At 39.0% G+C, this 21,634-nt stretch overlaps 2 protein-coding genes across 8 annotated transcripts in view; one reads left to right on the top strand and one right to left on the bottom strand.

The window, feature by feature from the left end:
- Window positions 1-21,634, top strand: part of CMSS1 (cms1 ribosomal small subunit homolog) — a 392,970-nt gene that overhangs the window by 1,332 nt on the left and 370,004 nt on the right. The window lies entirely within an intron of this gene.
- Window positions 6,111-21,634, bottom strand: part of FILIP1L (filamin A interacting protein 1 like) — a 303,845-nt gene continuing 288,321 nt past the window's right edge. For 3 of the 7 annotated variants that reach the window (XM_036849941.1, XM_036849939.1, XM_036849942.1), the window contains one exon: window positions 9,214-9,408. In XM_036849941.1, coding sequence (XP_036705836.1) covers window positions 9,229-9,408 — 180 coding nt within the window. In that variant the 3' untranslated portion in view covers window positions 9,214-9,228. Of the gene's footprint in view, window positions 9,409-19,623; window positions 19,669-20,331; window positions 20,491-21,634 lie in introns of those variants that run through there. The other 4 variants (XM_036849940.1, XM_036849945.1, XM_036849944.1 and 1 more) reach the window with 3 other exon arrangements.

Genomic DNA, 21,634 nt, shown 5'->3' with positions numbered 1-21,634 from the left:
ATGAAACTTCCTGACTGTTTTGAGGCTTTGTTTTTAGCAAACGTATGCTTGTGCTTGAAGGCACAAATACCTTTTTTTGCAGGCTGTGGTATTTCACGTTTCCTTTAATAGCCCCTGCCCCCCATAACTGAGGTGTTGAAAACTATATTTTATGGTATGATTCAAGGATAAACGCCAATTAAGAAACAGTCAGAATTTTTTGGAGTGGTGAAGGGGATCATAATTCTTGGTTCTAGTCCTGTTTCTTGCCCTCACCAGCTATGTGTCTCTCAAGTTAGTCACCCTTTGGAAACAAAGAAATTAACATGTATTGAGTATCTACTATGTGCCAGATGTTTTCATAAATATGAATTCATTTAATCTTCATAACATTCTTAAAGGGTAAGCGTTTTAATTTAATCTTCATAACATGCCTAAAAGGTAAGCGTTACCTTCATATTTAAATGAGAAACAGAAAAGTTAATTGTTCTTAGGAACACACAGCAAGGGAGACATCTGGGAAGAGGTCAAGAGCACCTGACTTTCAAAGTCACACTTTTACCACTATTACTGTGTGGCTTCTCTGGTCCTCAGTGTCATAGTCTGTGAAGTGAGGGATCCTTAGAGATCATCTTTTTAAGGGTTTTACCAACCAAGACGTTTTAAACGTTGAATCTAGTTAGAACTGTAAGGTGCTACAGCCTCTTTTATCTAAGTTGCCAGGATTCCATCAAGATATGTTGGAGTCCCTAGGATCACCCCACTTCTTAGGTTCCTTCTAGCTGTAAGATTGAGCTTTGAAAATTGCTAACATTAAATTTATCAAGGGCCTTTGCTTTGTTAACTGCTTTGAAGATAGGTGAGTGTATAAGCTTCCTTGAGATCTGCTTGATTGATTATTTACCAGTGATTTGTTTAAATAATCTGAATAATGTTTCTAATTCAGAAGAAATCACAGCTGCACCAATTCAGGTTTTCTGATCCTACCTATATTAATAGAGAAAGATCAGCCTAAAATATGTGAATTATATATTGTTTTGAAAGTCAGAGGAGAAATAGTGCCTTAAGTCAGAGAAAGGAAAGATAGTTGTAGTAATGCCTTTACTCCTGTTGTGTGTTACGCTACTTGCCTATAAAAGTAAACATCTTTCCTTATCACCTGTTTCCAGTTCGTGCTTACGGTGGCGAGGTGATGGAGCATTTAGTCATTTATTCAGCAGTCTATATCTATCTACAACAAAGGCTTAACATCTGTGGTTATGAATTCTTGTGCACATTTTCTAAGAGCAAACTGTACAAACACACGGATGCCCAAACACCGACACACACTGTGTATGATATTTATCCAGCTATCTATGTATTGTCAAGGAATTGAACTATGTTTTTGCGGTTTTCATGACTTCTTAGATGAGGTATGTGACTCAGAGACCCTTACTAAAGCTCTCGATCTACATATGACCCTTTTTGCATACATCTTATGGCTTTTCAAAACCTGTCGTTTTTCCTACAGGCATTACTTATTTTATTGCACTTCACTTTATTGTGCTTTGCCAATACTGCATTTTTTTTTAAACAATTGAAGGTTTGTGGTGACCCTGCATTGGTTAGCATTTTTTAGCAATAAATTATTTTTTAAGTAAGGTATGTACTCTTTTTATATGTAATGCTATTGTACAATTAATAGAGTACAGTATAGTGAAACATAACTTTCATATGCACTGGGAAACCAAAAAATTCATGACTTGCTTTATTGTGATACTCACTTTATTGTGGTCTGGAACCGAACCTAAATATCTCCGAGGTATGCCTGTATTAGAATCCTGCATTGTACTGGAGCCCAACATGGTACCTGGCACTTAGTTGGTGTTTGGTAGATATTAACTGAATGAGTGAATGCATTTTACAGGACTTTTGGTGATAGTATACACAGGTAGATATATAATTTCTCATCCAATCTAGACACTTTTGAGAGCGGAAGGCCATGCTCTTAGAATTTTGCTGGGGCAGTCCACTTGAGGTGTCTGGTCACCCTGTTGGTATCATCATTGGTGGTGATTGGAGTCATGGCCCAGGGTAAGACAGCTGAGAATTGCCTCTGCTGAGGTGTGTACAGCACAGTATGCCTCCGGCAACAGAGCCTAGGAATCATCTAATGATATCTAATATTTCGTTTCACTTCATTTCACTTATTTCCTTATTCCCTGCCTACCTTAAGAAATTATTTGATAATAATATATAATACTGCATGTATTGTAGTAAACAATATATGCAGTAGAATCATAATTGCAAAACATTAGTGCTAATGCACCAGGTGCAATGGCTGAGATTTCATGTAGTTGACCAAACTGGGCACTTTCTCAGTGTGAAGCTGAATGTTTATTCACGTCATGGTTTTCGTGACTTATGGAGCAGAGCCGAGAGTTTCTGCTCTTGGAAGTGGTCAATTGGTCATTCACTTGCTAAAGAGAACACTGATTGTTTTCCCTTTTTATTCCAATAATATGCCTATTAAATTACCAAGTCAAGCGTCCAGCAGGCAGCTGGGTATATGAATCTAGAGCTCCAGGGTTGGAGCTGGAGATAACGAATTTAGGAATTACCGGCACATATATAGCTTACTTTTTTTTTATATAAATTTATTTATTTTATTTATTTATTTTTGGCTGTGTTGGGTCTTCGTTGCTGCACATGGGCTTTCTCTATGCGGTGAGTAGGGGCTAATCTTCGTTGTGGTGCACAGGCTTCTCATTGTGGTGGCTTCTCTTGCTGCGGAGCACGGGCTCTAGGCACGCGGGCTTCAGTAGTTGTGGCTCATGGGCTCTAGAGCACAGGCTCAGTAGTTGCAGCGCACGGGCTTAGTTGCTCCGCGGCATGTGGGATCTTCCCGTGTCCCTTGCATTGGCAGGCGGATTCTTAAACACTGTGCCACCAGGGAAGTCCCTATAGCTTACTTTTAAAGAGGATGTTTTTAGCAATCTTCAAAACTCTTTGCCTCCACTTCTTTTGAGGAGGGTTTTTCATATGCTCCCCTAGCTTATTCTGAATCTTTGATGCCATCTCTTACCAAGCATCTAACTAGAAAACTGAAGTGTGAAGACACTTCTGTGTGCAGTGCAGGGAAATTGCAGGTAACAATACTAATTTGCATTTGTTAAGTGGTCACTCTGTGCCAGATACTTTTTTGATTGCTTTACATGTACTGGTTCATTTAATCTTCATTAAGTATACCATGATGTAGGTACAGTTATCTCCATTTTTTAGATGAGGAAATTGAGGCACTAAGTGGTTAAGTGATTTGCCCAGTGTTATTCAGTTGGTAGGTAGAGAGGCTGAGATTCATAGACAGGCAGTCAGAAACCAGTCTGTGTACTTAAATTTCTCAAAGTTAATTATTTTAATTATCAATGATAAGAATCTCATCTCTAAAATAATAATCCTTTATCAGTTTAAAGAGGTTCATAGTTTATAAACCTTTTGTTTAAATACATAATTGTTATCAAATTGTCTATTAACTCTTAGTCTCCCAAAGTGTACTCTTCTAAAGAACGCTGATTACTCTGAGATACAATAAGCAGGTTGTACCATTGGACTTTGAGAACAGTCTCTTCCCAGGAACTCACACTTGGTCCTAGAGCTCAAGGCTCACATACCTGGCTGTCTTCTTGACGTCTATACTTATTTGATGAGAATGTCAAATGTAAAATGAGGCCCAACTCCTGAATTTTTCCCCAAATCTGCTTTTTCTCCAGACTTCCCTATCTCAGTAAATTAAATCACCAACTGCCCAATTTCACAAAGGCCTAGGCATATTCTTATTTATTCATTTATTTACTTCCTTCACCCTTTACATCTGATCTATCAAGTCTTGTCTCTGCCTCCAAAACATATCCTGAATCTTTTTTCCTTTTTTTTTTTTTGCTTGTTTGTTTGTTTGTTTACGCCATCGGAGTACATGCTGCCATCCTCACTTGCCTACACCTCTGCGGTAAACTTCTAACAGGGCTCCCAATTTCCATCTTGTTCCTCTGTTCTTCAGTCAGCAGACAAATTGATCAATCAGATCACATTCCTGCTTAAACCTGTCACTGGCTTCCCTCCAACACACAGAATAAAACCTAGATTGCTTACCATGGTTGGTATCTGCTGGAACGTACTGACTCCCCTCTAGTTTATGCTGTCCCAGCCACACCAGCCTTCATTGGGTGCCTCAACAGGCCAAGCTCATTCTGTCTTAGCCCTTTGCAATAGCTGTTCCTTTTCCTTTCTGGGCTGTCCTTCTGAATTTTGAAAGGTTGGCCTTTTCTTGACATTAAGACCTAAGTTCAAACACACCTGAGTTCCTGTTCAGCAAGTGTAGAGTAGCTATCTACTTACATTATCATGTTACAGTAATTCTCATCAGAGCACTTATCACCAACTATTATTTTCCTTATTAAATTATTACAGTCTTCGCACACTATTATATAAGCACCATGTGAGCAGAGATTTGTTTATCTTGTTCTTTGCCGTATCCTTGGGGCCTATAGTAGTATCTGGGTACTTAGAAGGCACTCATTAAGGATTTGTTCATTAAGTAATTAATTGTTAATATTTCACAGCCACATCTTGGAGACTTTAACATAGGACCTCTGAGTCTAAAGAAACTTGGTCCACTGGAAGAGTTGTCAAAATCCTACTTAGGCTTTTGACGGACTTGGCAGATGTTGCTTTTCTCTTTCTAAAAATACATTAGAAGTCTGTGTTTTATAACTGTGTCTACTATCATTTTATTCTAACCATATTTGGGTTTAGTTTTGAAATTACATATTTGAAAGGACAGCAGACTTTTGCTTTGTAAATGAGCTGATAATTCCTACTGGTGACAGCTTTTGTCACCTAGAATCAGTGTGATTGTTCATTTTGTTTGAGATTGCTGACGTAAGCATTGTAAATATTTTTGTTGTAATATCATTTTATCCTTAAAAATCACATCGCTTTATCTATGCTGAACTCCTTCTGGAAACGGTGAAGTTGGGGGACACCTTGGATTTTTTAAACCTGAATAACTTAAGTTTTGGGGTTTTTTTTTTCTCCTTTTCTCACACCAGAGTTTCCTTTCTCACATCTGTAGGCAGCCATGCATAGCAGATGTTGTAAAGCATTGCCTCTACATATAAAATTCAGACTTGGAATATTTACAGTAGATGTTGATAACATACAACAGAGGATCAACTTCAGAGCATGTTGTTTTCAAAGTCATTTATTGAACTCTCATGCTTGGCTCTCTTTTAGACACTGTAATGGAGTTAGAGGGAAAAACATAATCTGCTTATGGGATTTATACATTGATGTGGTTCAATCAAAATGCAAGTGATATTCTTTTAAGACAGATGCTTAAGGGCAAAAAACGGGTAGGATAAATTTTAAAAGGTGAGAGGAAGGAAAGAGGAGAGGGATAGGTGCAACATTTTTGTTCTGTACTTGAAGACTGTGTAACAAAGACCAAGTTTTACTTTACTGTATACAATTTCTATAATTCTTGCAAATGATTAAACAAGTGGTTCTTGACAACAATTATGAACGTTTAAAGGTACAGATTTACACATCTTTCTCTAAATAACATGTACAGTAGCTCTGCTGTCTTAGAAAATACCGGGAATTTGGAAGGCCTAGAAATAGTTCCATTTCCCCCTCAGATTCAGCATTAACACATTACATTATTTTGTGGCACAAATCCTTTCTCATCTGATGTTCTTTAGTTGAACACTTTAGGGCATTCATAGAAGTATACATTTTACTAAATATATCACAAACAGCTTGAAATATAGTTTTCCCATTTTCATCAGCTTTCATAGAATTCTTAATTGCATTCTTAAATTGCTAGCATTGCTTTTAAAAATTAGTTGATTCAGCTCTTCTTAAGCTCTTGAGTTCCTTGTTAGTCTAGTTTACACTAGACCAGAGGTCAGGAAACTTTTTTTGTAAAAGGCCAGGTAGTAAATATTTTAGGCTTTGTTGGCCAGTGTCACAGCTGCTCAACTCTGCTATTGTAGCATAAAAATTGATCAGATAATAAATATGTAAACGAATGTGGCTGTGTTCCAATAGAACTTTATCTATAGACAATGAAATCTGAATTTCATGTAATTTTCACATCTCACAAAATATTCTTCTTTTGATTTTTTTTTTTCTATTTAAAAGTAAAAACTATTCTTAACTTGCAGGACATACAAAAAGACAGTGGGCTGAATTTGGCCTGTGGGGTCTTTACATTTATAGACCCCTGCCCCAGACTCAGTGTCAGACCCCAAGTGTTATGTCACATGTCCTCAAAAGCAGGAATTTGAAATGCGTCCCAGAGAGAATTACTCCATTACATCAGTTACTCCATTACTCAGTCCAGAATTATCAGTTATGTGTGAGATCAGTCACTTTCCTGTTACAATCAGATACTTTATTCTAAAAAGTTGCAAGGAGATTAGTTCCGAAATCATTGAAGCTAAATAAATGAACAGCTGAGGGAAGACTCCAGCATACGAAATCATACAAAAATTAAAATTTTTGTTACAATTTGAACGTGTTTTTGTTCACTTGGATTTTTATCTGCTTCCTTTTAAAAATTTAACTTAATAAAATCACTATAGAATTATTAGGATAGCTTCTTTTATTTTTATCTTTGGAGGAATCACAGTTCTGCAGAAACAGGATTATGCTCAAGAGGCAGAATTCTTTATATTTTGTTTGTGTTATAGGTCAAACACCATTTTGTTGAACTTATCCCAGGTCTAAGTTGTTTATGCATTTTTATTGCACTACATATTGCTTTAAAATAAGCATAGTTTTTGTTAGGATAGATTGTGTTATTTTAAAGACTTTTGTCTTAATGGGATTAGAACTGTATTACCATTTAAAGATAGGTTTCTGCTGCTTGCCATAGAAGTGTAGCTATTTTCCTATCCTTTTTTTAGTTATTTGTACAATATCTTGTCTTTCTTATCTTGCTTGCTCTTGAACTTATGCCAGCTTGGCATGAAAATGTACTTTAGGGAGTCTCTTAACATAGCAGAAAACAAGTTTGAAATCTCTAACGTAAAATATATTTTGTGTTCATCTTCAAGGTAAAACATTCCCAGGGTATTGAGTTTTTCTAGGAGTACTGTTGGTGCTTGTTTTTCCTGTTTTGTTTCATGGTTTTCTTCAGTCTATTTGGGTTCCACCCTAGGAGGTTCAGTGTTTTTTCTTTGCATTAGCATAATTATCAGTGTTGAATGGTACCCAGCATATCTGCTTTTCCTGACCCTATCATATACCAGTGCGATCTCTTAGCACCTTTTCTCACTTATGTCGTGACTGAATGGCCCTTCTCTCCCTCATTCACTCATTCTCTGTTCGCTGAATATTACCTGCTAATGTCAGGCACAGCCCTAAGCCCCCTACACATTTTCCCACTGCACCATCCACCTGTTACTGCCCTGCACTTCCTTCTGAACTGTCTCTCTTGCATTATTTTCATGTCAGAGGGTCATCATCTTTTCTTGTAGTCCACTCCTTCCATTATTCTCTTACTGCTTTCATTTAACTTAGACTCTTCCACTTCGGGTTTGTAATTCACCCAACCTCCTCACCTTCTCCCTATACCACTTGCCTGCTGACTGCTGCACATCATCCCTCTCTTTGGCTGGTACAGCTCAATGCTACCCAGGCTTCCAGCGCCTTGTCCTCCTCCTTGAAATTGAAGTGAGTCCCAGGGACATTTGTATAGTGACATCAGTGCATTGAGTTGGGACTGGCTGGATGAATGTGAAGAATGGCAGTTCCTTTGCTCCTGCTCTGCTGACTCCATCCCAGGACAGCCAGCTAAAGCACTGTCCTTAACCAGCAGGATTTCTTCCAGGATCATGCATCCAGTTCTTAGTGCCAAATCACAGAAAACCTTGGGTATGCTCTCCGTAGAATGTATATATTTTTTCTGACTGAAGCTTTGTGAGATATAACTGTCTCCCATGTCAGAAATGCCTTATTTGTCTTAAAATATCATTGTGTTACTCTATCCACACTAAATTACAGACACATGTTTCCCTTGATTCAGTGAGTTTTTAGTGTGAAGAAAAGAACCACTGTAGTTTACTGCCAGGGAACTGAGCCCCGCCTTGTAGATGACTGGTTGAATTCAGTTTTCGTAGTTGACATACTCACGGATGACGAGAACTGGAAGGGACCTGAAGAATTATTCAGCTTTTCTGTTTTACATACTAGAAACTCAAGGCTTAGACTAATGAATGCCAAGCTCAGTGTCAAATGAGTGAAAAACTGGAATTGGAATTTGAGTCTCCTGATCCCAAGCTTTTTTTTTGAACCAACTGAGTTTTCAAGTGTTGATTCAGATGTGATTAAAGAATGTCCTTTGAGATGATAAATTGTCTTTTTTTTTAAACATCCAAGACAGTGATTCATATCTCCCTAAAAGATCTTAGTATTAGTGACCTTTGACTCTCAGGTGTCCTGATTACTATAGAAAGCAACGATACCAATCTAAAATGGTTTGCTTTACAAGCCTAGCAATGAGATTCCATGGCCTATATATACAGGAGGGGCAACTTACTAGGGAAAGTGGGACAGAAGACTAAGTGCCAGTAGCCAAGTGTGCACACTACACCAGCAGTTATCAGGTAGGCCACACAAAGGACGTGTTCGGCTGTTACTCATTTTTGTTGTTCCTTTCTTCCTTGTAACTAAGAAGTACCACTTGTTTTTTTCCTCCTGGTCATAAAGAAGTCATATTTTTAGAACTTAAAGTATGATTTTAGTTGTCGTGCCATTTTGATGGAAATAATCTGACTTTCTTGAAGCAGATTAGGAATCCTTGATACCACATCTTCTTGGCAAAGTTCTGTGGAATGAATTGCTTCTGGGTTCACCAGAAAACTTTTGATCTGTTCTAATGAATTCAGTCCTATTCCAGGCTAATGATAGTCCAACTTTGGGTTGGATTACAAGTAGGATGAGGAGTTGGGAGGATTTGGGGTGTGTGTCTGGGCCTGTGATTGTGTGTATATGCATATACATATATAGTTAAAGTAATTGCATATGTCCTGCTCTTTCAGGATGATATTCACCAGGTCCAGCAACCTGTGAATGAACCATCTGTCTGTTTGCTGTTTCACCATTTCCTGGAGAGATGGCCCTTCATCTTTGTCCTTCCATACTAGTAACTCCAGCTTTCCAGATATTTCTGTAGGTGAATGTATCCAGGCAGTACATTTGCATGACTTACCTTTTCCCTCCCATGTGGAGGAAAGTATTAGAGGTGACAGTCCTTATGATGTGTAGCTTCCCACAGCCAGTCTTATCCATAGGCCCTGGGAGAGCTTTAGGGGAAAGCTTAGCAATGCCTGTAGATTTTGGTTTAGGGATCCGTGTTGGGATTCTCTGCTTGCATACCTCCTTGATCTTGAATTAAACAGAAAAACAGAAGGTGGTTAATGGTACAGTTGGTGGAGAAACAGACATGTTCAGGACATAGAGTCAGCTTGGAGATTTTGGCTTCTTTGAAAACACTGGGTTCTAGGGACACATCAGACTGTCAGGTTGAAGAAAGAAAATTCAGTTAAACAATTCTGCCAACATGAGTTAAGTGTGTGCTGTGTGCAAGGCCCTCAAGTGTAGATAATGTTAGATACAAAGATAAATAGGTTATGTTTCTTGCTTTTTGGCAATCATAGCGTAGTGGGAGATAAACAACAGAAGTGTCCCAAATTCATCTCAAAGGGTAATGAGATTGCCAGAGAAAGGTTAATTTCAACTGAGGGATCTAAGAGAGCTTCGCTGAGAAAGTAACATTTGTCTTGGGCCTCCAAAGACTATTAGGAGTTTTAACAGCAGGAATGGGAGAGCATTCCAGAGTAAAGGAATACTTTTGGCAATGTCCCTGGGGTAGGAAGTTGGATAGAGTTGAGAAATGGAATGACTTTAAATTAGGTTGTATTTGAGAAGCAGAATGGGAATGTAGACTGGGGCTAGATAGGGAAAATTGTACCTGATTCTATAGACAGTGTGTGTGTAGTAGGGGGATAGTAAGGACTTAGGTTGGGGGGAGGCACATTGTAGAGGGAGAATTGTATTAATATTTGTACACAGTTAGCCTATGAGCATTGAGAGAGGACTCACAGATAGGTTGAATGATCTGGAGTGGGAAAGTGGGTTGTAGAGTGTGAAAGAGTAAAGACTTGATTTAGTTCATATTTGCTTAGAAATATACTCTTATTTTCATTTATTTAGGAAAAATATTCTTGGATAAGAATACTTGTTGGTAAAGAGATGGGAAAAGGTCTCAGCTAACTGTAGTTCTCCCATTATAATCTACAGTGATGATGATGATGATGATGATTTCCCCCTCTTTTGTTGGATCATCCTTTCCTTGCTGTGAGCTCAAAAATAGAAATCTTTTAAAAATGCATTGTAGTTTTCATCATAGATTCTAATACTGTTCTTGTGGAAGCCCTTCTTATATTGTTTTTCATTCTATAGAAATTTGTTTCCACATTTTTATTGTACTGATAAAGTACAGTAAAGTCCCTTGGTCTCTTTATGTAAACATTCACTTATTTTAAATGCCCCCCTAACTATTATAGCAATCATATTTAGATTTTCAAATAAACACTACACAGAATTGGCTAAAAAATATGAATCCTTCAATAAAGGATAAACTATATGGGGGGGGGGCTTCCCTGGTGGTGCGGTGGTTGAGAGTCTGCCTGCCAATGCAGGGGACACGGGTTCGAGCCCTGGTCTGGGAAGATCCCACATGCCGCGGAGCAACTAGGCCCGTGCGCCACAACTACTGAGCCTGCGTGTCTGGAGCTTGTGCTCTGCAACAAGAGAGGCCGCGATGAAGAGTGGCCCCCGCTTGCCGCAACTAGGGAAGGCCCTCGCACAGAAGCGAGGACCCAACACAGCCAAAAATAAAATAAATAAATAAATAAATAAAATAAAACTTAAAAAAAAAAAAACTATATGGGGAATATGCTTTCTTTTGGTACAGTCTTCTCCATGCCTAGGCACTAGGAGCGTTTTAGGCTTTAGTGTTCTTACTGACATTTTTTTTTTATACTTGATCCTAAACATGGCAAATGAGATACTGATACTCTGATATTATTCTCCTGCCAGGAAATAATCAGAGATGTAGGCAAGGCTCTTTGTTTTAGCATTATTTATAACAATGAAAAATGGACACAGTTTAAGGCTCTAACAGTCAGGATAGAGTAAATGAATTACACTGTAATCACATGAAAATATCATGCCATCTTTAAACAATTATGCTTTTCAAGATATAGGAAAGTATTTATTCAGAAATGTTAAAAGCAGGATTTAAAACTATATACATACTTTAACTATGTATATTTGAAGAGAAAATACTAGGAGAAAATATACCAGTGCTATCAGTGGTTAACTCTGGGTAGTGGAGTAATAGTGCTTTTTATTTTTCTTATATCTTCTATATTCTCCACATTTTCTAAAATAAGTATACAATTTAAAAAAGCAACACTAAGTTATATTAAGGCATAAAAAAGGAAGGAAATACTTCACAGATCAGGACATTTCTATGAACATCTGCGTATTGTGCAAACCGTGAATAAGTAGCAGCTGCACTTGAAATCATAATTCAAGTCAGCTGATCTTGTAACCACAGCATTAATAATAGCCTTTACAAGATAGGTTTCAGTGATGTCCTTTAACTTTGTCAGGATTTAGACTGATTGTCCTATTTAGTGTACAAAAACCTATGATGGGATCCTACTTAAATTGTAGATTCCTGGGCCTTACCTCTAGAAACTGTAATTCATTTGTCTATGAATGCACCCAGGAATCCACATCTTTAATAAACTCTCAGGGTGATTTATCTGATGCAGGTGGTCAGCCTGACATACTTTGATAAACACTGCCATAGTTGAAGCTCATTTAGATGTAAGCTTTAAGGTCTTTTCTAACCTGGAACTCTGACCTGCCTGGGTGTGGGAGGTTCAACACTGTGGAAGGCCAGGGTTTCATGGCCCAGTGGTCCTAGATGCTCATCAGAACCACCTGTGGGGCTCTGAAAACACTGCGATGCCCAGATCCCATCTCAAAATCTACTGACTCAGATTGTCTAGGAATGTGGTATGAGTACCACAGGTTATTCAGAACTGAAATCTGTCCAGTAAACTAATTGATATGGAACACAATATTGATGGGGCTTGTTTCTTATAAGCTATACTGATATGTGTTGGTGAAGACAATATGGCTTGGAATGGTGGTCATTGGTAGGGTCAGCTGCCTGAAAGTTATTGGGCTCCCATTGTTTCTACACTATTGATGGCTGCAAGTTAATTTTGGTTTTCTTGATAACTCTTGATGTCACTACATAGTTTTTACCTCTAGATGGCAGCAAAGGCTAGTTATATTATTAGGACAACTCTAAATGTCATTCTCAAATCTTTGAAAAAAAAATGATGCTATTTTTTTTTTCTTGTATGAATTTTATACTTGGACATGTTTCAGTAAATGAGGTATAGAGCTTTAAAATGTGTCATCTCTTGGATCATTTTTTAGAACATTATGTCAAATAGCTCCAAGAAAGTTTTATCCAAATTTGGAGTGCATATTGCAAGAGGAATCCGTGCATATGCCTCTTTTAAGACCACACAGTGAATGTTCTACTCAAGAGTTGGAGGCTCCTGGGTTTCATCAGAAAGCAGATGTCTTGGAGGAGATTAAGCATGTTGGAAAGCTCATTCATAGAAGAAAAGTTTTTTGGTTTTTTTTTTTAATGTTTAACTCAGTTCAACATGGAGATTGGGATTTGGAATGGATTACAGGTCTGAAAGATGCTGAATTTATTGAGGCAGAGGCCTTGCTTTTATTTAGGGAACAATAGAGAGAAAAGGAGTATTCATTAAATTCTTTAAATGTTGGCTTGTTTGGTCTATAGGTTCTTAAAAGAAGCGGAGCTATCTATGAGACTCTGTGGTTATAGCAAGGCATTAGATGTCAGTGAGCCTTAGTGACCAAAAGAATTATAGAGAGGTGAAAATGTTTTATTCAAAATCTTAATTCTATAACCCAATTCCTACTTGATCCTTGTGCTCCTTCACATTATCATGGAGGGCAAACATCAGAACAAAATCAGCATTTATGAGGAAGCTGTCAGATCCTAGTTATACAGTTGGAGTCAGGATGTTTCCTTTTCTCTAAATGAAATGGATTTTGTAAGTGCTTTGAACTTTTTGGAGATGTATTGGCAACATACTGTGTAAGAAAGCTGTGTTCCCTCAGGAATGTTCCTGACTCCAGGGACTGCAGGGCCTCTCATTACACCTTTAGCTCTAGGGGTGGAAAGGCTCAAGGCTCCCAAAGACGGTGGGTCATTTTCATTTGTGGTCATTGGGGTGGTGCAGGGAGGGGGCGGATTCAGGGCTGCCTGACTCCCTTAGGGACCCAGCTGTGTAATGCTTGGTCAAGGCCGTGTGTTATCAGGATAGCAGTGCTTTGTATTTTTGTTTTTCTCTGTTAAATGGGAAAGTACATAAGTAATGATGATGGATATGGTGATGAAAAGGAGGAAATGCTAAATTGAGAAAAAAAATCTTTGAAATATTATTGTCTCCTTTGTCTTTTGTATTGTTTGGTAAATCACTGCTAATTTATTTATTTATTTTTTTAAAGGAAACAACAGGTAATGAATCTGGCAGATAGCCTGCAGTTTCATATGCTGCTTTGGCTTTTTTCTCTTGATCTTCTCAGAACTTCCTCATTATACAATAAAACTTTATCACTAAAGATTTTACAGTTTTATATGGCAGGGGGTCCTTCAAAAGGAAACTCTGTAGTTTCATTAGCTCATTCCCACTAACCTCTTGTGAGAGAACATTTGGTTTTAAATAGAGCTACAGTGCTATGATTTATGTTTAAGAGTTGTCCCATTTCTGAGGTGAAGGTGAGAGGAAATTGATGCCTTTATTTTATAATGTAACATGGTTTGTGGTTGTACCTAGTCACCTCCCAATCTCTCTGTAGTAATAACACCATGGGCAGTGAGGGCAATCCAAGAATAAGCATTGAAATACAGTTTTCAGAAATCCTTCCTAACCTAGTTGCTTCCATTTGGTGCCCAGACACATAGCATCACATGTAGAAATAGAATGTTAAAATATGTTAACCTTGAACTGTTTTGTTTATTCCCTTTCTTTTTATTCATCTGTCAGGTTTTTCACCTCAGCTTTTTTTCTTCTTCTGTTTTGGTACCCACTCCCCTCTTTCTCATTCCCTCATTTGCACCCATGTAATTTTAAAAAATCATTCGCCGGCTTATATTTTACAACAGCTTTGGATTAGTGGCTAGAGCACTGGCTGTGGAGCCAGATAGACCTGGGTGGGTCTCCATTCTGGTTCTGGCACCACCCAGCTGTGTGTCCTTGAGCAAGCCAGTTAGCCTGTCCAGACCTTAGTTTCCTCATCTGTAACCCTTATTTGGGGATTAGACTGCCTACTTGCAAGTTCCTTAGTGGGTAGAGATATTGTGTAGGAAAGCCCCTGGCACATCTGAAGTGTCAGGTCTGTGTTAGTTGTTACTAATGTCAACATTATTATCTTTGTTTTTTTCCTTATATCTGTTCTTAAGGTGCCTATTTCTTGATCATAATCATAACTTATCTTCTTGTTTATTTTACCTTTCTTGTTTTTCTGCTTTATCCCTTGTTCTCCCATCTCTCCAATTAATTATTGGAGACATGTTGCTAAGCATAGCAGTTGCAGCAGCTGACCAAGCAATGTCAATTACTGGGCTGTGTTTCTAACCACCTCTGGCCCAGAAAAGAACCTTCACATCCTTTTCCCTCCTTATCCTACTTAGTCTATTCATTGTCTTTCTTTTTTAGAGTTCACTTGAAAACATATTTTTTTCTAGTCTTTCCTGTCTTTTTCTATCTTTTAATTATTCAAAAAATGAGGCAGTTATACCAACTATAAAGCCCTTTGATCTTGACATTCAGTGATTCTATGAAAAGAACAAATGCGAGCCAACTGTGGCCACCAGGTGTGTTGTTAGACCTGCGCACCTTTGTTGAGCACCTATTACCAGCAGTATTTAAGTCCTGGATAAGGTAGGACAGTAGTTCTTAAACTTTATAAGCCCAAGAATGACCCAGGCAGCTTGTTAAGATGCAGATTCCCTGAACTGGATTTCATAGGTGTGGGTATGTAGAAATCTGTGGAGTCCTTGGTAATTCTGATAAATGTGATCAGTGGCTGCATTTTGAGAATCATTGATATAAGAGTTTCAAAATTAAATGACAGCTGATTCTTGCTCTCAAGAGATTATAGTATAGGAGGGGTGACAAACGATTATAACGAGGCAAAATGAAGTGCTATAATAAAAGTACAAACAGAAGTGTTTTGGAAACTCAGAGGAAGATTGAGAAAAATAAAGAGTTTTCTAGAGGAGTTGGCACTTGAGGTAGGAGTAAGATTTCAATACAAGGGACAAAGAGAGAAGAGCGTTACTGGCCTAGGAACAGCATGAGTAAAGGTAGAGGGTTAGAAGCCCTGCTAGTGTGTGAGAGGATGGTCAGTACTGTGTCCTGGTGAGGGTACAGATTATGTCCAGGGTTTCAAAAGGAGATGAGGTGGGAGGTAGAGGTCTGATAGAAGGTTTGGATTTGGGGCACTCGGTAATGTAAGTGCTAAGTAAGTGCTGCTTTAAGGGGAGGGACTGAAGAATTGCCATGATCAGGACAGTGTTGTAGAATGATCACCAGCAATACAAGTGAAGGTTGGATTAGAGGTGAGGGACTAGAGGTGCTACTATTTTACAGTAGCATCGGTACTGAGGTGTGGATTTGGGGAGTACTAGCACAAATAAAAGGGGGAGGGCAGAGGAAGAAATACCAGGGCAGAGTGGCTGACTGGATCTGGGGGATGAGCAGAGAAGTGGAGAATGGGACCCAGATTTTGACCCTGGGTGACAGAGAAGGTGCTGGACCATCACCAGAAGTGAGACAAAGCAATCCAAAGAGCAATCTAAGAGTGACAGTGCACTGGGGTGGGGGCACATGCCAAGTGTGAAGTGTAGTTGGACCTTCCATGTGGAACTGTTTGGTAGGCACTGAAAACTTGGAGTTGTTGCTTTGAGAATCATCAAAGAAAAATTGTTGATACCATTCAAGTAGCTGAGACAGCCCAGGGAGAAAATGTAATTCCTCCTCATCTACCCCTTTTTTCTTCTCCCACCATGGGCACTTCTATATCCTTTTCCCAGAGCCTGAGAGGTGAGTTTTGTTGGGCCCTATCCTGTGCCCACATTCCCTCTACAAGGCTGCCTATCTTAATAACTGATAAGAGTGTAACTAGTTCTGAGAGCAGCCCTCTGAGGAGACATTTCTTTCCAGTACTTGAACAATGCACAGTGATTGAACCATTTTCCAGGCACTGATTGGCTAGCTGGGGTGAGAGAAATCCTGCCCCTCTCCTGCAGTGACCAGGCTGTCCCCTGGGCCATTGTGTCTGGGCTGAACAGACAGATTACATAAACTCACACTCTGTGGGGGGATCTTGCACTCCTTAGCACAGGGGTGATCAGTAATTACAGGGTGGTCCCCGTATAGCACATTTCCTTCCTCATTGGTAGTCTGAGAATGCCTGGAATAGGGCCATAGTTGATAGGATGACCTAAAAAAATAGTAGTAGTTGTCCATTGTTCTCCCTAATCCTCTTATTATCCTTCTTAGAAGCTAAAATCAGCGGCTCTGGCAGCATTTATATTTTCTGAAATTTTTGCAATAAATATGTACTATTGTTATAATCAGAATAAAAAGTTTTATATAAAAAAACTGTGTTGCTTATGTCTGTCACTATGAGAGATATTATCCTTCTTAGAGTAATCCCTGCTGCCCTGAAGGGACTGTCAGGTGTTTAAATGTTTCTTATGTTATGGACTCTTTGGGGACCTACTGCAGTTTTTAGTTAACTCCTCTTTCTATAAAATGATACATTTCTGAGGCCTCAAAACTGACTGATATCAGTGAATTCAGGCAAGAACACAATTAAAAGGCAAAGAACAGAAAAGGAATAGCTCTTTTTTTTTAAAGAGAAGGGAAAAAAACAGCCAACTCACTAATGGTAAAGGATAGTAGTTTGTTCTTGAGGAATTGCTTTGAGTGGCCGCATTGAAGACGGTTTTTATACACACTTAATTGTTATGAGAGATAATTGGAGACCAATTTGAAGATTTTCCTCTAAAATGGCAATTTTATTTGTGATGCTCCCTTGGTTTACAGTCATTTAATCCTAAATTGGAAGCAGAATTTAGAGACTGACAAGGATGAACCCTAACACTTCTCCCTCTGAGCTCAAAAAATACACAATGCTTTTTTTTTTTTTTTTTTTTAGTGATTTTGGGACCGTAAGTCTTTCCTTATAAGTCATGATGTTGCTTGAGAAATGGAAACCCTGAATGAGGGTATACCATCCCAGGAAGATTTTCTAGGGTTCTGCAAAGGCAAAAGTTCCACCACCTCTGGGCTAAGCTGGTGGTGTTTGTCTTTTTGATGGCTAGACCTTGATTCCTAAACTGCCTTTTCTGGAGGTTTTTGGTCACTGTCAGGACTGTCAAGGTGGCCACCTACTTATAAGCTTTGATGTGCATGCTTGTGATGCTGTTTCTATGGATCATTTTCACTTACTTCTGATGCTTTTCACTCCAGCCATCTCTGAGGCCGATCAGGTACCTCTGTTCTTCACATGTTGATAGCCTGTCCAAACTCATTCTTCATGCCTAGAATTTGTGCCTTTGCTTATGACTCCTGCTTTAGGATAGAGTGGACTTGGACTGCAGCTTTAGTGCTCCCTGACAATGAGGACTTGTACCTCTCCTTGGTCTTGCTTTCTCCCGTCTCTTATCCACTGCACCATCCCCAGGTGAATCTTCCCCATGCCTGCTTATTTGTGTGGGGCTTGGCCTTTCATGTTCATTATCTCTTGTTAACCTAATAGTGGCCTGGAGACGGGAGGAGTTGAAAGGGGAGGCAGATTGCCACTCTCGTCTGTGGTGATCATGGTAGACTTCGGAAGAAGTAAGGCTTGAGCCAGACCTTTCAGTGTAGATCACTTGATGAGAGAAGAGAATTCTGTCCAGGTAGAGCAATGGGGAGGAGGCATACGTAGGGGTGTTCCGAGTGTTCTGGCCAAAGTGGCAGGCTTCTGAGGCAGAGCGCAGGCAGGTAATGTTAGGCGCCCTGTCTGTGTCCCTGGGCAGTGGAGAGCATTAGGTGCAATTTATTTTGCTCCCCCCCTTGCACTGAGGTAGCTTCTCAGTATGTTGCCATGGGACAATGGAATTAGACCTATGTTCATGTCTCTTTTTCGTCATACAAACAGAGCCACCTGGAACAATTTTCTTTACCTCTCAATTTAATTTTTTTTAATCTTTAAAATTGTGATGATACCCACTTTATAGGATTATTATGAAATAAAATAACAGTGTATAAAGGATTAGTTTTTTCTTACCTCACTGCCCAGAAACCTTTGAGGACAGAGTGCCCCCTAGCACGGTATTAAAGGCCCTTCGTGGTCTGACAGTACGTGCCCTTTGCACCTTTCCCCTGCCCCAGCCATCTCAACATCAGCCACACTGCATTGCTCACTGTTCCCTGAATGCTGGTTTTCTGCTCTCCTGTCTGCCTCCACACCTCTGCGCTGAACACCTCCTGGAAAGCCTTTTGTCTTCTCTCTATCCCAAGTTTTCCTCCTCTCTCAGCCCACCACCCCTCCTCCAGTCAAATCTTATCTGTTTCTGAAACCTGACCCCTGAACCCTGCCCAGAGTAATCTGCTCCTCCTCCAAACTCCTATAAGTGCTTTGCTATCTATAGAATTCCTTTTCTGTGTTGTGCTCTTAATTACCTTTTAAGGTAGTCCTCAACTCCCGCCTTAGATTCTAAATCTTAACACCTGCATAGCTGTCCTGCACAACAATGAGTAATATTAGGTGCTTCATAAATATTTGTGGATTCATTCTTATAGGTGATTTGTCAAGGAATGAATAGAGCTTGTATCCTAATAGACATTTGTGCCTGTGGTGGTTATAAGCTAATACAAATGGGATTGAAACTCCTCAGAGAGGACTCTTTGAAAGGTCGAAACAGTAAAGGGTTATTTCTTAAGTTCTTGGGAATCCTGGTGAAACCGATTTTTCCCCCATTAAGGCAAAGTTGGTTGGTTGTCTAGATTTCTCTTTATTTCTCCCAAAGGCATGTGAGAAATGGAAAGCTCATCTGAAAATACTGGTTTATAGTACGGTATCTTTGAAAGAGACAAAGGTACAAGGTATTAATACAAATATAAATGTTCAAATATGCACGTGCTCTGGGCTGATCTGTCAAGTTAGTGGAAACAAGCCTTATGCAATGAAACTCTTCAGTGCAGATTTTTAAATTTGTTTTGAGGCTTATATTTAGTCAGATTCAAGATTCTCATCTCTACATACCAGACAGAAGCTCTTGAAGGACAATGAACCTTTTGTCTCCTTAATAGCCGCCCAATTCAGTTTGTCATGATCAGTGGATTGATCAGTTGTGTCCATGTGCTTTGAAGAGAAGACACTGCATGCTGAGACGCTGTGCATGTCACGGAGACAGGAGTGCTATGTCAGTTAGTAAACCCACTCCACCCTTCCAGGGACCTAAAGAATGGCAGAGAGTGAGACAGCCTTTGTAGGTCTGTAGGGCCTATTGTTGGTTATCCAAAGATGACTAACCTTTAAAAAAGCAAAACTAAACTAATAGGCAAAAAAAAAAAAAAAAAAAAAGGTCTCTTATAGGTAACCTTCCAAAAATATCATACAGAACCATTTGGCTATGCAGGAAAAAGGAACTCACTAAAATAAGAAAACTAATTTCAGGCTTCCAAAAAGTATCTCAAATAATTAGATAACTTTTATTTCTCTTGACCAATAATTTTGTGAAAAAATAAGTGAAATTTTAAAATGAGGCCACAAGAGGATTATCTCTAGGATTGCTGACTGCAGTGCTAAAGGTTAGCCCAGATTACATTTTTATGGCACCATTCTAAGTGTTGTAAAACCTGGTGTCCTGATAGAATATTGACAGATTTGTATGTGTTGCCATATGAACAGTGTTAATTCATTATCAAATTATAAAGTACTTAGGAGTGTGTTGGCCAGTTAACTTGCTGGGCTCCCTAAGGATTCCTTACCCTACAGCATTGCCTTTGGGGGCTGCCTGCTCTGACATATTTGACTGCACAGTGGAAGAATCCATCTGTTGGAAAGGTAAGGAGTTTAATCTAAATGAAAATGAATTTTAAGGGGGTTTAAGGTTTGGGGATTTTATTGAACCGCTTATCTTCCTTGTTCTTGCATTTGCTTCACTGTGGCCCAAGGTGAATGGAGTCCTTTGTTTTGGCTCATCCAAACTGCTCTCTTTAATGTGTGTTCTGGACCATTCCCAAGAAATGCTGTAGGGTTATGTTGAGGGCCTGGGATCTGAGGGAGAAACAGAGCTTGTAGGTGTCAGACAGCCTGCTACTGCTCAGTTAAAGATTCAGGCATCTATGCTTTGCTACAGTTATAAAACTGGGAACCTTCCCACCTATAAAATGGTAGTTTTTATTGAGCTTTTCTCTTGAATAAAAAAAAACCCTGGAGACTAAGCCTTCTGTTTGTCATGCTAGCCACTAGAGGGTAGAATAGTCACACTTCCTGAGACAGGTGTAATTCATTCTGCTAGAGCAAGACTAGAGTCAGAACGTATTTGCTAGTGTTTATCAGTATAGAAATTTCTAAAACAATGGAATTCCTTCTTTAGGTACGTACTAATCAGCAGAGGAACTTGTTAAAAAAATGCAGCTTCCGGGGCCCTACCCTCAGAGATTGTGACTTGATAGCTCTGGGTGGGGCATCAGGGGATTCTCATACATGTGTTTTGGATTTTACTTTGAGAAACATTGATCCTAATGTTTCGGGCATGCATTATTGCCTGATTATCTTTTCTCTTAGGATTGCAAAGTAAAATGATTATTTTGGAGGAGGAAACAACAACAGAAACCAAAATGTAGGGAAACTGTAGTGTTATTAAATCTCTTTTCCTGCCTTTGTCTAACAAGTTTCAAAGGAGACTCACTTTGTAAAGAATCGGAATCAAAAAAGCTATTAAAAATATGTTTTTGTGTGGAGTTATATTTTAGTCAATAAAGATCACAGAATGCTTAGGCTACAAGTCTAAGAATTTTAAATTAAATACCCCTTTTATGGCCATCTCACAGTGCAACCTAATTTATACTTTGGGTGTCATGAAGACCCCATGCCTAATGTCTTGGCATTGTGAAATGTAGTTGTAGAAACCTTCTAGGTAGAGTTTATATAATCCTGTCATCATCTTATAGAGACTTTCCTTTGTGTGTAAAGATCCAACTATAGTAATGCACATTGTCCTTCTGGAAGGGGTGACCCACAGAGCAGTGGCATCCTTGGGAAAGCTTTGCAAATGCTCTTAAAAGGGAAGAAGAATGTGGTAAAATCATTCAAATCTGTGATAGAATGCTGCAGCTCAAAAAGTTAAAGGGATAGGGGGACTGAGTAAAATGAATCTTGGTTCTGAAGCTGGGACTTCAGATGAAATGAAATGAAA

Source organism: Balaenoptera musculus, chromosome 4 (assembly GCF_009873245.2).
Source record: "Balaenoptera musculus isolate JJ_BM4_2016_0621 chromosome 4, mBalMus1.pri.v3, whole genome shotgun sequence".
NCBI classification, from domain to species: domain Eukaryota; kingdom Metazoa; phylum Chordata; class Mammalia; order Artiodactyla; family Balaenopteridae; genus Balaenoptera; species Balaenoptera musculus.
The sequence above is the reverse complement of the archived record's forward strand: the minus strand, read 5'-3'. Positions and strand labels throughout refer to the sequence as shown.